This window comes from Balaenoptera ricei, chromosome 5 (genome assembly GCF_028023285.1).
Source record: "Balaenoptera ricei isolate mBalRic1 chromosome 5, mBalRic1.hap2, whole genome shotgun sequence".
NCBI classification, from domain to species: Eukaryota; Metazoa; Chordata; class Mammalia; order Artiodactyla; family Balaenopteridae; genus Balaenoptera; species Balaenoptera ricei.
The window spans coordinates 46,144,633-46,160,466 of record NC_082643.1 but is presented as its reverse complement, the minus strand read 5'-3'; the positions used below and the strand labels follow the sequence as shown (position 1 = coordinate 46,160,466).

At 37.7% G+C, this 15,834-nt stretch overlaps 2 protein-coding genes across 3 annotated transcripts in view; both read right to left on the bottom strand.

The window, feature by feature from the left end:
• The window catches only part of PRKG2 (protein kinase cGMP-dependent 2), a 94,263-nt gene that overhangs the window by 18,292 nt on the left and 60,137 nt on the right, over nucleotides 1-15,834 (bottom strand). For both annotated transcript variants that reach the window (XM_059924004.1, XM_059924002.1), the window contains 3 exons: nucleotides 15,277-15,413; nucleotides 12,957-13,046; nucleotides 10,742-10,883 (listed from right to left, as the gene is read on the bottom strand). In XM_059924004.1, coding sequence (XP_059779987.1) covers nucleotides 10,742-10,883; nucleotides 12,957-13,046; nucleotides 15,277-15,413 — 369 coding nt within the window. The remainder of the gene's footprint in view (nucleotides 1-10,741; nucleotides 10,884-12,956; nucleotides 13,047-15,276; nucleotides 15,414-15,834) is intronic.
• Nucleotides 4,952-5,495, bottom strand: LOC132366416 (small ribosomal subunit protein uS13-like). The gene is given in 1 exon segment (XM_059924001.1): nucleotides 4,952-5,495. A coding segment is annotated over 1 exon segment (459 nt). The 5' UTR covers nucleotides 5,460-5,495; the 3' UTR covers nucleotides 4,952-5,000.

Genomic DNA, 15,834 nt, shown 5'->3' with positions numbered 1-15,834 from the left:
TGCTTCTATATCTGAAGCAATGATTGGTTCATTCAGAAAGAAAAATTAGCACTGTGGCTTGCTGGAGCTGGTATCCAGTAAGTATTAGCTTTTTCCCAGAAGTTTCTCTCTGGGTCAGTAAATTTGTCAGCTACTGGTTCTCTCGGTCACATAAAAAAAGGATACAAAATGACCAGTCTAGTTAAGCCAGATGATTCACAGAGACATAACATTTCCAAAAAAAATATTTATGTGGCATTTTTAGGGCCCTTACTTTGCCCAAGTCTAGACAAAGGTAAAGTGGAATCTATTTATCCTATCCACCAACAACTAAGGAGGATTTCATGTCCCTGTGATACTAAGGTCCATCTACTAAAACGGACAACTGTGGATGGCTTCCACTGGAGGCAAGAGCAAGTGAGAGAGGCAAAGGTATGGAACGGACGAGGCCTTCACAGCCACACCCCATTCTTTAGGGAACTGTGGTGACTCACTTGAAATACTTAGAGTGTTTAGTGGAAAGTGGGAACGATGATGGGGAGGCTTTGCATACACGAGAGCAAACAAAAAAAATCACATCGTCGGGGGCTCAACTCACAGGCCGCCGCCTCCTTGAAGCCTCCCTTGAATTTACAGAACCAATTCCTTTCTCTTATGAGGTTCTTTAACAGTTTCTATTCCACAATGGCCTCCCCTACAGCAGCACTGTCTAGTTGTGTGTGAATAAATCCAGCTCCTGGAGGAGAGGCATTACATCCTATTCATTTTGTACCCTCTACAGCATTTGTAGCACAGCAGATGGTCAACATGTGTTTGATGAAATAATCTGAATGAAGACATAACTGCTAACATCCGTTTCAATAAGATGTATATGTATAATCTTCACAACAACTTTATGAGTTAGGGACTATATCTCAATGTTAAAGATGACAAAATTAAAGTCTAGCAAGGTCATGGAGACTTAAGATGAGACTGAAACCAGGTTCCATAGGAAGCTTCGCATTATAGGTAAATTCATTAGTAAGTAGATTTTTAAGGGAAAAGGAGCAACAGAAAAAGCATGTTAGTGGGAAAAGTTTAATTGTCACTTAATAAGTACAGCTAATAACAGTCTGTCAAAAAGAATATAGTTAGAGTCAATGATTACTTTTATTTTCCAAGTGAAGAAAACTTGACACATATAAAATAATGTGACATACATGCAAATTATAAAGTATGAGAATAAAAACACCCCAGTACCCACCACCAGTTTAATAATTAGAACCAATGCAGAAGCCCTCTGTGCTCCTTCCACACTGTCCTTCTACCCCTTGCCAAGAGGTCACCATTACCCTGACTTTTTGTGTTTAGCATTTGCTTGCCTTCATTTCTAATTTTCCCACATATCTAATAATATCCTTAAATGATATATAGTTCTCATTTTTAAAATTTTTAGATAAATCTTATCTATTCTTGGGCAAAGTGCCTTTTTTCACTTAAAATCGTATTTTTGAATTTAATCCATTTTGCAGTACATTTACATTGCTGTATCATACACCACTGAAAGAACATGCTGTAATTGGTGTAAAGTTTTTGTCCGTTACGCCGTTGATGGAAATTTGTCTTCTATCCAATAGCGTGTTATCACACAAAAAGCTTCTATTAACATCATTTCCCATCTTGCCTACTGGACATGTGTAAGAAGGTAGAATTTCTGGGTCAAAGACATGGTATGTTCAACTTCACTGCTTATTGTCAAATTATTTTCCTTAGGTCCTATATTACCAACCCCTTCACCAACAGCAGTGGTAAAGAGTTCCTATTGTTCTACATCTTCACCATCCTTTAGTGACATCAACTTTTATTTTTTGCCATCTATAAGTATTAAATCACTGTGGTTTTAATTTGCAACCTCCCATTGGCAATTATTTTGAGCTATAGCATTATAATTAGTTCTGATATCTGAGAGAGTTCCCTCCCATGTTCTTGTTTGCCCTCAGAAATGTCTTGGCTATTCTTGGCCTTTGGTCAGTCTGTATAAACTTTAGAATCAGCTTGCCAAGCTTCATGGAAAGATCTGCTGGAATTCCACTGGAAGTGGATCAAATCTGCAGATCATTTTGCAAAGTATCGATACCTTTAGGATGTTGAGTCTTCCTATTTTTAAGCCTAATACATCTTTCTGAGTTAGAGTAATGCTAGCTACTGCAACAAAGATATCCAAGAAAGTATAGAAGCTTACACTCTCCATTAATTTACTTCTTCCTCACATAATGGGTTTTCCCGAGCAGCAGGGAAATCTCCTCCAAGCAGTGGTTCAGGGACGCAGGATCCTTCCATCTTAGGGTTCTGCCGACTTCAAATCGGCTGTGTTCATCGGCCACAAGCCAGAAAGACTGCATAGAAATCAGCTGCACAGATCACCATCAGCCCAGGTCTGACAGTGGTGCAAAGCATGTCACCTCACATTTCACGAGCTAGAACTGTGTCACATGGTCACAACTAGCCACAAAGAAGGCTGGGGTAAGTTTGCTGGCTCTGTGCCCAAAAGAAATGAGAATGAACCTACTAATTTAGGTCTTTTTAATGTCTTTCTATAAATTTGTATAAGTTTCTCAATAAAGCTTTCACATATTTTTGCCAGATTTATTCCTAGATACAATATATTTATATTATATAAATATATAGATTATATTTTTATGCTTTTTGTAAATAGCAGTTGTATTCCTATTTATCAACTATGTTTCTGGTATTTAACCTTACATCCAGCAACCATACTGAACTCTCTAGTAAATTCTAATAATTTGCTGTTACATTCTGGATTTCTATAGAGTTAATCGTATCACATGGGAAAATAGGTTTTGTTGTTTATGCTCCAATGTTTCTTTTAATTTTATCTATATCTTTCTGCATTGGGTAGAACCTCCTATAAAATACTGAACCTCCTGCAAACCAGGAAGAGAGCTCTCACCCAAGCCCAACCATTTATATATATAATATACTATATACTATATTATATGTAGTAGTAGAGTTGCCCAAATACTTTCTAATCATGTAACTCTCTACTATAGCTGTAGTTGTGTTCACTCATTATAGCATTTATCTGTACCGCTTCTCTTTTTCTTTTGATCAATATTTTCACAGTTTGTTAGCTTTATTAGTTTTTCAAAACATCCTGACTTCATATCCTTTTATATTTTATTAATTCATGTTCTTAACTTTATTTTTTCCTTCTTTTTCTTTGTTTTTTCCCCCTTTTCCATATTCTTAAGTTGAATACTTATTAATTTTTGGCATTCTTTATTTCCTAGTTGAAACATTAAAAGCTATAAACATTATTCTCACTATCATTTTAGTTGCAACCCACATGTGTTGGTATGTAGTATTCTCTACTGTGCAACTCTGTTTTATAATATTCATTAAAATTTCTTCTTCGTTGATCCTTGAGTTATTTTGAAATATCCTTTAAATTCCAATGAGATGAATTCAAAAATTTTTAGTGATTTCTTCCTGTTTTTTATTTATTTATTTTTTTACTTTAAATTTTTAAAATTTTATTATGGTAAGAACACCTAACATGAGATCTAGCCTTTTAAATTTTGAAGCAATTTTTAAGTCAGCTGTACTGTTCTTTTTTTTTTTAAACATCTTTATTGGAGTCCTGTTTTTTAAATTTTGTTATTGATTTCTACCTTACATACTTTGATGTCACTGAACAAAACCTTTATGTTCCTAAATATTTTGGGAGCGAAGAGGAAGTGACCTCAATGACTTTTTTTTTTTTTAACAAATTGCTTATTCAGTCATTTTATATTTTTTATTTATTTATTTTTTGGCTGTGCTGTGCAGCATATGGGATCTTAGGTCTCCGACCAAGGATCGAACCCGCACCCCCTGCATTGGGGGCACAAAGTTTTATCCACTGGACCACCAGGGAAGTCCCCTCATCGACCTTTCATTCATTCTTCTGTGCTAAGCAGTGTGTTACGTCCCGCAATAAATACCATAGCACAGTTGCCGCCATTATGGGGCTATCAGCACAGAAGGGCACAGAGATCATAAAGAAGCAGGCAATAATATCAACAATTAATGTATTTTCTTATACAATACTCAATGTAAGATTAAGGTGTTCTGTTATCACATGAGGTGTATTGCTCACATGAATTAATAGCACAGTCATATAGAACATTTACTGATGAGTGACAGCTGAGATTTACTGGATTACAACCAAGTTTTCTCCTGTGCAACCCCAAGAAGGCTAGCTACTATATAAATTCTGCTTGGGTTGAGAACAAGGTCAGTTTTTAACTCTTTAAGTACTGTCCTACATCTTAATATCACCCCAGATTCATTCATGATAATCAGAAGGAGGACGCATAACCATGACTGCCTTCATCAGCTCTCCCTGGCCTTGAAAGTGAAGAAAAATTTAGGAAATTATTGGATGGGCAGATGAGAGGTGGTAATGTGAGACTATCCATCGTCCTTTAGTAGTATCTGCTAATGCTTCATCTCCACCTAATATGTTTCCTGATGGAGACGGCTTAGACCAGCTGGGCTCCACGTGGGACTGAACCAGTCTGGCACTCTCGATCATGAATCGGGGAAGAAGAGTAGAATCAAGTCTTCATCCCTCACTACAAACACATCTTCTGTAATTATCACTAAAGAGCAAACCTCTATAGCCTCTAGAGAGACACTTTCCAAATGCAGACCTTTCTCCTCCTTAGGTCTTTTTTCCAGGCTTTTGCTGGTTATTCTTTGCTGAGGGGGAAAAAAGCCTTTCCTTATTGTTGTCCTTAGATATCTGACCTCTCACTGATATTGCCAAGAAATGATAAAGGAAGATGAAAACACCAGTTTTCTTGTTGTCACTGATTTTTCTGTTCACTTGTGAATCATCCACTATTTAACTTTTCCATCACATTTTTCAAATTGATGTATAATTTATAAGCAATACAATGCACAGATTTTTGGTGTACAGTTCATTGAATTTTTTTTTAACTGTATAAACTATTTATTAACAGACAATGCCCACAAATTTATTTCTTCTTGGACACGCCCACGGTGCGGCCACGGCGGCCTGTGGTCTTGGTGTGTTGGCCTCGTACACGAAGTCCCCAGAAGTGGCGTAGCCCTCGGTGGGCCCTAATCTTCTTCAGTCGCTCCAGGTCTTCACGGAGCTTGTTGTCCAGACCGTTGGCCAGGACCTGGCTGTATTTTCCATCCTTCATGTCCTTCTGTCTGTTTAAGAACCAGTCTGGGATCTTGTATTGGCGTGGATTCTGCATAATGGTGATCACACGTTCCACCTCATCCTCAGTGAGCTCTCCTGCCCTCTTGGTGAGGTCGATGTCTGCTTTCCTCAACACCACATGAGCATATCTTCGCCCCACACCCTTAATTGCAGTAATGGCGAAGGCAATTTTCTGCCGCCCATCGATGTTGGTGTTGAGTACTCACAAAATGTGCTGGAACTTCTCGGGGATTACTAGAGACATGGCGGCGGCCCCAGCGGCGGCGTGTAGGCCTCCAGTGGAAGAGGTTCATTGAATTTTGATGCACATTATACTCATGTAACCACAACCACCATATATAGTCAAGAGACAGACACTTGGATTATCTCAGAAAGTTCCCTCATGACCCTTTCCAGTCGAATGCTCCTCCCAGAGGCAACCATTGCATTAATTTCTACCATCTATTGTACAATAGATGTAATCATAAAGAGGGATAGTCTTCTGTGTCTGTCTTCCTTTTGCTCCACATAGTTTTTAAACTTCATTCATGTTGTTGCCTGTAGTAATTCATTGCTTTATACTGTTGAGGAGAGTTCCATTGATGAATATACTACTATATGTTTATACATTGAATTGATGATGGGTATTTGGGCTCTTTCTGATTTCGGGGCTTTCAGGAAAAAGTTGTTATGAAGATTCTTGTCCAAGAATTTTGAAAACACGTTTTCAATTTTCCTGGATAAATAACAAGGAGTGGAATTTCTACTAAGGAGTGGAATTTCTTGTCGTAGAATAGGGGTATGTTTGACTCTATGAGAAACTGACAAATTATTCTTCAAACAGTTTATAATTTTGCTTTCCCACTCGAAATTTAGGAAAATTTCCTCACCAACACTTGGTATTGTCAATCTTTTAAATTATAGTCACTCTAGTGGGTGTGAAATGTCACATCTTTGTGGTTTTTATTTGTGCTTCCTAATGACTATTGATATTGTCTATTGATCATGCCTATGTCTTCTCTTGTAAAGTGATTTTTCAAGATCTTTGATCATTTTTAAAAACTGGGTTGTTTGTCTTTTATTATTGAGTTCTTTATATATTTCTGGACACAAGTCCTTTGTCATGTAATGATATATTGCAAATATTTTCTACCAGTTTATGACATGACTATTCATTTTCTTAACAGTATATTTTGATGATGAGAATGTTTTAATTTTGATGAAGTCCAATTATTGTGGACTGCATGTTTGTATCTCCCCTCCCCAAATTTATATGTTGAAACCCTAATCCCTAGTGTGATGGAATTTGGAGGTAAAGCCTTTGGGAGATAATTAGGTCATGAGGGTGAAACCCCCATGATAGAATTAGTACCCTTATAAGAAGAGATAGTTGAGAGCCCTCTGTGTGTGTGTGTCTCTCTCTGTGTCTCTCTCCCATGTGAAGAAAAGAGGAGACAGCTCTCTATAAGCCAGGAAGTTGGCCCTGACCAGACACCAGATCAGCCAGCACCTTGACCTTGAACTTTCCAGCTTCTAGAACTAAATAAATTGTTGTTTAAGCCACCCAGTCTATAGTATTTTTGCTATAGTAGCCTGAACTTTTCAAGCTTACTACTACTTGTGTTCTAAGATATCTCTGCCTAGCCCATGTTGTGAAGCTATTACTCTATGCTTACTTCTGGGTGCTTTATAGGTCCATGATCCATCTTGAATTAATTTTTTTATATGGTGTGGGGTGGGAGTCATGTTCCTTTTTTTGGCCACATATATCCAATTGTTTCAGCAATACCTGTTGAGAAGACTAGCCTTTCCATTTTTTCTAAAAATCAGTTGACTGTGTATGTCTATTTCTGGACTTTATTCTGTTAGATTAAGTAATTTGTCCTTACACCATTATCACACTGCCTTGATTACTGTAGCTTTATAGTGAGTCTGACATCAGATATTGTAAATTCCTCAATTTTGTTCTTTTTTTTTCAAAGTGGTTATTGACTCTTCTAAACTGCATTTCTGTGTTTATTTTAGAATAAACATCTCAGTTTCTAAAAATGGCTGCTCCAATTTTTATTGCAATGGCCTTAAATCTGTAGATCAACTGGACGAGGCTGAACATCTTATGAAATACTGAGTTATATGATTTATGAACATAGTGTATTTTACCATTTAGTCATTTTTCTGTCAACAAAACTTTGTAGTTTTCAAGGTAGAGGTCTTACACATTTTTACACATTTAATTTATTTTATGTTTTGATATTACAAATGGCATTTTAATTTCATTTATAAATATTTACTGCTAGTATATAAAAATTAAAATTTTATTTGTATATTGACTTTGTACCTGTAATCGTGCTTAATTTACTTTTTCTTTCCAGAACTTGTTGGTAGATTCTTCATGCTTTTCTATATAAGCAATCATGTTGTCTGCAAATACAGACAGGTAGCTTCTTCCTTTCTAATCTTTGGTCTTTCATTGCTTTTTTGTGTTCTATTTCTTTTGCTAAGACCTCTGTTACAATGTTGGAAAAAAGTAGTGAAAGAAAATAATCTTGTTCATAATCTAAATGGAAAATATTCAATATTTCACTGTCAGGTATGATGGTAACTAAAGTTTATTCTTCATACCTTCTACAATAAAGAGTGCTTTGAAATGAACAGCTGTATTAATATGGATTTCACCCAGTGTGGTTCCCTATTTTCAAGGTTTGAATGTCTATTTCTTGTTGCTCTCCAACGCTTTCACACATTTTTATACATATATTATAATTAACCTCAGCAAGATTAGTCCAGTGCAAGCTACTCCACCATTAATGAAAACTTCCATTGAATATTTAATTTCAATTATTATATTCTTAATTTCTTAATAGAAGTTTTATTTTTTTTCTAAACATGTTATATCCTTTTTGAGAGTCTCTGTTCCTTACTCATTTGTTAGTCCCTCTCTTACTTTTAAAAGACTTAGATGTATTTATTTTACATTTTGTATCTGATTACTGCAATATATGAGACTTTTATGTGCCTGTCAAATAATGCTCCTGGCACCTTTTTTCCTCATGCCTATAAACATTATTTTTTAATGTGAGCTTATATTCCCTGGAAGTTTATCTCTGGGAGTTCTCTATATCCTCAGTTGAGAGAACATTCTTCCAGAGAGAATATACATTGATTGGTGGAAACTTGGGCATGCTACCAACATGGATCCATTTTCATTTAAATTTTTTCTTGGGGTTTTCCATCCTTGAAGACTGGGCACCCAAAACCCCATGAAGACCAGCCTGTGGCCAAGTATTCTTAGACTCTTTTGTTCCTCTACCAAGAGCCCAATAATGAGAAAAGCATGTTTTCTTGCATGTACTCTGCCTTTAGACATTAGATTTTTCCCCTCTTTTCTATTTCTCTGTATGATTCCTGGCTCTTGACAATGTTCTCTGATTCAACTTTCCACACTGCCCAGGTCCAAAACTTGGTCTCCTGTTCCCAGAGGGTACAGCAATTAAAATAAAACCTCTAGGCCACCTAGGATTGCTGGGTGCCCACAAGACAGCAGCTTCAATGTTTGAGTTCCACCCTTCACTACTGCCCAAGTTTGGTTCTCGGCCTCAAGGGGCTCCCAATGCTGTCTTATAAAGTCAGCCAGGCATATAATACTGCTTTTCATGTTTCCTCCAGTACTTGAGACATTTTGTAGTAAGAGAATTTCAATATATCTGGTTTGATATATAGCTAGGAATGGAAATACTCAACATTTACTTTTTAATTTCTAAAGGCTTTAGTTATTACTCTTCATTTAGCTGGTTGTCAAATGAGTTAGCTGATGGATAACAATGGCTAACAGAAGAGATGGTTATGGATGTCTATGCCTATAAATACTGAATATACTCCCTGATTTCTTAAAAATAGGTACGAAAAGAGAAAAACAAATATCGTACATTAATGCATATATGTGGAATCTAGACAAATGGTACAGATGAACTTATTTGCAGGGCAGGTACAGAGATGCAGAAGTAGAGAACAGACATATGGACACAGTGGGGAAGAGGAGGGTGGGACGAATTGGGAGATTAGGATTGACATATATACACTACCATATGTGAAACAGATAGCTAGTGGAAACCTGCTGTATAGCACAGGGAGCTCAGCTCGGTGCTCTGTGATGACCTAGATGGGTGGGATGGGGGTGGGGTGGGAGGGAGGTCCAAGAGGGAGGGGATATATGTATATATATAGCTGATTCACTTCATTATACAGCAGAAACTAACACAACATTGTAAAGCAACTATACTCCAATAAAAAAAAATAATTGAGTAGAAAAATAAGAATGCATTTAATGGATAATCTACATCCTTCATGATGATTTTACTTTTAGAATATTCCAAAAGGTTTTTCTAAAGAGCTGTAAGAGGCATAGCCAATGAAGGAATTGTGAAGAAGGCAAATGATTAAGGCCTTGTGTTAGTACCTCACCAGTTCCCAAAGCTGTCTTTCATGGATAAAATAAAGCTTGAATGGATCAAAATGTTTCTTGGAAGTTAGCCAGATTTCACATGAAAGGACTTACTTTACTCCTTCACTATGGAGAGAAATCACCTAGCAATTACACACTGTGAATTTAATTCCTAAGGTTAAATTGAACACTATAACATGTGGATGATAAAACCCATCTCATCAATTGTTAAATATATTAACAGCAAAATGTTTATTTAGCACAACTTTACACTTTAAATGGTAGCTATTATTATTTCCATATAAAAAAAGTTCTGTTATTAGAAACTTCTAATACCTTTGTAAATGTTAAGTTCAGAGATCGTTTAATGTCCTTGAGCTCCTGACAAAATGGACTTGGGGAAAATTCCTCCTGGGTTCCCCATCCTGATGAGGTTCCCTCCTGAGATCCAAATGCCCGCTTTCTACTATTATGACTGCCCAGTTCTCTTATAGTTTTGCACCAAAAGCAGTTTACATGACTGGTAGCATTTTTTTCTGTTGTGTGACATGCAAGGGGATTCACGTTAGATATTCTATCCATTACAAAGATGCATGGCAAGGAAAGTCTCTGTCCTCAAGGAAACTACAGTCTTGTGTTCTGATTCTCAACCCTGGTTGTACCTTAGAATCACTCACAAATATTTTTTTTAAACTACCAACATTCATATGTGTATCTTTTCCCCCTCTACAGACAGTGGCTGTCTTGGGACAGAAGCCGTACTATCTTCTTTCCTTATTCCTCATAGCTAATCCCTATATGTAGCAGGAATTTATTAAAACCTACCTGAAATTATACAAAAATGCTAACAAAATCCAATTTTAAAGGCATTCTATTATTTGAATCCTTAGTAGGAGTCACAAATATGGTTGAAACGTTCAATGCCTAGGCCAAAAAGAATGTACTTGTCTCATCGCTCCCTCTGTTTAGTGTGCTGATTTCAAAGGCCATATCCCCCAGAGTGAAAATAACAAATGTACCAAAATTAAAAGAGAATTGCAACTATAACACAGCTTTGTGTTTAGAAATATCTCATACGATACTGTAAGCTGCAGAATTTGTCTTACCAATTTAAGATAGCCCTCAGCATCTAGAATTAAGTTTTCTGGTTTCAGGTCTCTGTAGACAATACCTAGTCGGTGCAGGTAATCGAATGCTTCTGTCACACAAGCAACGCAGAACTTGGAGGTGGGTTCATCAAAGCTGCCTCTGCAATGAAATCATTTTCCCTCTTAATACTCTGGACACACATCCTTGTTGTAGATTCTAGGTGTCAATTATTACATAGTAAATTTATGCAATATAAACGTTTTGTACGGCATTAGCACTAAAAAATACTTCATGCTGCCAATGAATTAGACCACTGATTATAAAGAAACTTAGGGGGATACTTGATGAAAACAAGAACCACTTCACTAAAATTAAAGTGTCTACATCCAAACAATTGTTACTGGCAATCATATATGAACATATAAAATGGAAAGACAAGAAAATAAGACTTTTCAAAGACATCTCTGGCAAACTCTGGGGAAAATGCAACTATTTCAATGGAGCGCTTGAACCAGACTTCTGCAATTGATTGCTTGACTAAAAACGACTCAAGTGATCATTTTCATTTCCTGTTTGTATAGCTCGTAACAATAACCCATGTAGAAACGGGGTCATAACTCTTTCCTATTTAGTGCACCTTGATGATATTAGAGTTGCCCTGTGTCAGCACTGTGTGTAGGTTTACATACTGAACTATTAAAATGTGGTGGTGATTTGCTGCATGGTATAATAGAAGGCTGTGGCTTTGGAACGAGAGAAACTGGCTTTGACTCCTGCTTCTTCCACTTACTGCGTCCTTAGGCAAGTTGTTTGGCTGTTCTGAGCCTCAGATTCAAATCTGTAAAATGGGTTTACTACTGACTTAACAAGGCTGTTTTATGGATCAGGCAAAGTGCCTAACACTAGAGTAGGAACTCCCACCTCTAAATAGATTTATATTTTCTAAAAACATTTGCCTATGGAAGCAAAGATGAAAGACGCAAATGCTTCTGCAGGTATCATGCAAGTTTCCTCAACCCTTCCAGGTTTCCCCCATTCAGATCCATCCAACAATATGTTCCTAGTACAACACATGAATCTCTACTCAGATGCTCAAAAGTCTCTTATTACCTAGGTCGGTGATTCTTGACCATGAATGCACATTAGAATTGCCTGAAAGGCAGTTAAAAATCATTTTCTGGACCCATTGCAGCTGAACCAAATCAAAGCCTTTGGCATTAGGGCCCAGCATTTTTACTTTGTAAAAGCTCCCCGTGAGACTGTGACGTGAAGCCAGGGCTGAGAACCACTAAGCCAGGGAATGCTGTCTAAATGTTTGGCCTGGCATTAACGTCCACAGCCTAATGCAAAGCTACCTTCCCATCTCCTTTTCTGCTGCCCTTGTCCTCTATTTAAATTCTGCTCTTACTCAGCAAGTAAGACACTTAATCCTATCCTAACTTTCCTGCGGTTTACCTTCCTCTCTGCCTTTCCAAATTTTGTCTGTAGAGTTTAGCTCAAGTCCTTCCTTGACCGTCACATTTTTCTATCTTTCCTCTTCTCCAAGCTCACTATCCACAACACTCATTGGACATTTAGTTACAAACTGTCAACTTCTTTGTCATATTTGGTGTGCACGTTAAATAATGAAATGTTTTAGAATTGCACATTACATTAGCTCCCAAAATACAATCTAAACTCATTGGAGGAAAACGTTACACGTTGAGGGGTTAGAACAGTTTACGTTGTTTAGAAAACGCCCACACTGTCTACTAGGGAGTCTTGTACGTAGGTGGAGCTTAGTAAATACCTGTGGTTTGGATTGTGTGGAAATCACCCCTTTTGTAAAACTGAATCTTTGCAGACATTTCCCTCTGCCTTTCAGTCCAGGCTTCACCACTCTCCACCCCTTTCATCATCTCTCTTCTCAAGATTCAGAATCAGTAACATCTGGGTTTATACTTACTCTGCCTCATACTAACCATGTGACATGGATGGTTCACACTCTAAGCCTGGGCTTCTTTAATCCCTAATATGAGGATGACAATAACTGTTTTACAGGGTGCCTATTACATGATTATAATGTTAGCTCAGAAAATATCACTATTACTACTTGTTTATCAAGTGATAATATGTTCTTAGACTCATTTCTTAATGACTTTCTTCATGCCTCTTTAAAGGATCATGAACATAGCATCTTTTAGATGAGACAGGAGGAGACAAAAGTTATTGTTTATTATTCTTTTTCATTACCTGTCTCTTAATATACTCCATAGCTCCCCACCTAAGCAGGCCTCCAGAAGCATGTATACGTACTTATTGTCCTTGAAAGTGCGATATAATCTGTGAAGGTAAAGAAAAGCACAGTTATTATTAGAAACCCAGTTTTAAAACGTCTTCCAAGTTGCTTAAGAGCATCATCAATAACACCTTGGAAGATGGTCCTCATCTCCTTCCAAACATCCTCCGGCTACAGCGGGCTGCTCCCTGAACACTCTGAGCTTTCTTCCTCCCTTACTTGTGCCCCTGTTGACCCCTTTACTTGGATTCCTCTCCCGCTACCCACAGACTGAATTCTTAATCTCAGTTTCACTGTAAAAGTGTTATCCATTCCTCAAGGTCAAGCTCAGGGTCTTCCTTCCTGATAAAGCTGTTCATTAACCCACCTACTAGATACGGCCCTTCCTTCCTCCCCAAAGAGACCTCTGCATAGTCCCCTTTAAGATCTGCCTTGCGTAACACTTATTCATGCCCATGTCTTATGTCCTCTAGTTGGTCTCAGGAAATAGACTCTGAGACAGAAATCTGTAAGCAGTAAGTTTAGTGGGGAATGCTCTTGGGACCAACACCCATGGGGGAGGAAGGAAGCACACTTGGGCAGAGGGAGAGTTGGGCTATAACCTAATCTTACAAAAGCCTTAGCTTCAAGGAGCTCTGCCGTCACTGGGTGCAGGATGTACCTGGAGAAACAGTACGGTCTTGGGCCATGTGGTTCTCTTCACCTTAGATCAACTGCTGCAGAGGGAATGAGCTAGAGTCCCCAGCTGGCAAGACCCCCAGAAGCCGGAGGAATGAAAGCCTCAGTGCGGATGTGGGATCTGGGCAGGGTACCATATTTCAACGTTGGATGAAAGCAGTGTCTGCGTCTTACTCAAGAGATGTCCTCATCTCCCTAGCACCACGCCCAGGCTAATGCAGACAGCAGAGCAGCCGTATCACGTACAGACAGCAGAAGTAATCTAGTAAGTGGTTCAGTGTGGGCTCTGGATCCAAGCTGCCTGGGCTTGAATCCCTGATTGGCCGTTTATTAGCTAAGCAACCTCAGTTTTCTCATTGTTTTTGTTCGATGAGGACAATCATAACATTTACCTGTTTTATTATGAGGATCATAACAGATACATATATTCATTTGATTATGTTGATTATGTATTATTGATTATATGTATTAATTTAATATATTTTATATACAATATAAATATTATAATATAAAATAAATATAAATTATAATATAAATACAACATATTTTAAATAAATATATTATATTATATATAATATATATAAGATATTTTTAAATTTTTGCTTAGAAAACTGCCTGGCACGTGTTACTTTCTCAACAGTTAAGTGCTGCCATTAATGTTTATTCTTAACATTATTATTGCCCTACTCTATGCCAGATACTTTGCAAAGAGCTGGAAATGAGAAAACGAATAAAACCTAATCCATACCCTGAAGCTGCTCATGATAGTTTTTAATGAATTACTGATTAAAAAGGGGGGGAGGGGCACAAAGTCAGACAAAGATAATTGGATGACTCTATTGCCAGCACTGCCTGGGTTCAGACACTTTTTATCTTGAAAACAAATGGGTCTGAGAATATGGATAGGCAGAAAGTCTCTCTCAAGGCATTTTGATCAAAAAGCATAGATTCTACTCATTATAGAGGCACTTTACCTCACCCAGAAGTCTCTAAAGCTACACTCCAGGAGCGTTAAGACAGGTAAGAAAAATATATGCCTTAACTGGCCTACACCACTAACCCAGGAATTCACAAGAGAGCCATGGCCTAGAATAATGCATTTCTCTTGCAAACTCTGGTGACAGCTAAAGAAAGAACACTGACTGTAAGGTGGTGGACCTTTTGGCATCTAGGCGCTGCTAGGACCAGCTCCTCAACAGCCTAAATATGTCCAGATGCCACTTCTTGTCGAAATTCAACAGCAGCACATCCCCTGAGGGGTTCTGAATGAATTCTTGCTTCCCAAATTCTGCACTGGGTCTGAATTAAATAAGCAGTTCAAATTATTGCCACAATAATTTTATATTCACGCACACGCACACACACACACACAAACACACACATACACCCCACACGCTTTCCTGAGATTTATCCAAGAATAAAAAAATCTGGACTCTTGACTTCAGATCTCAAACTTCTAACATTTTATGTATCATCGCTGAGACTGGGCTGGAGAATTCAGAGCGGGGCCTCCTCTTCCTCCTCTGTCCTCTTGCATGGAAACACTCCAAAGGAGAGCCTAAGATGCTAAGTTCTGGGAGCGAAACGCTCGCTTACTTCACGACGAAGGGGGAGCACAGCTCTTCCAGGATCCTCTTTTCTGCGTAGACGTGCTCCTGCTGCTTCGTGTCAACTATGTGCCTTTTCTTTATACACTTCATTGCAAAAGCAACATTCTCATTTTTTACCTTAACCTAGGGAAGAAGAGAACAAGCCCTCAAAATGAACTTCCTGGGAAAGATTTGCAATATCTAGGTAAAACATGTTAACTAATGAGAGTTCGAATTCTTTCACATTTAAATAGCATGTAAGCTTTTAACCACTTATCCCTCCGGGAACTGAATTTTATCCAGGTGTACACACTTCCTTTTCATTGTAATTTCCAAAAGAGTTCATGTATCTGGAACATGGCTCTAGAATGCTTGTATTGAAACAAGAAAAATACTCTAGTTAGAAGACTGAATGTTTAGAAATCTCTTCAGTTTTGAGCATGTGACATGAAAAACTTTGGCCAGAATTGCCAAAAATTGTTCTTTCTTAATAGTCACTTCTTTGAGTTTCAAAACAAAACATATTAAATCAAGATTCATATCTGCACGATCCAATATAATAGCC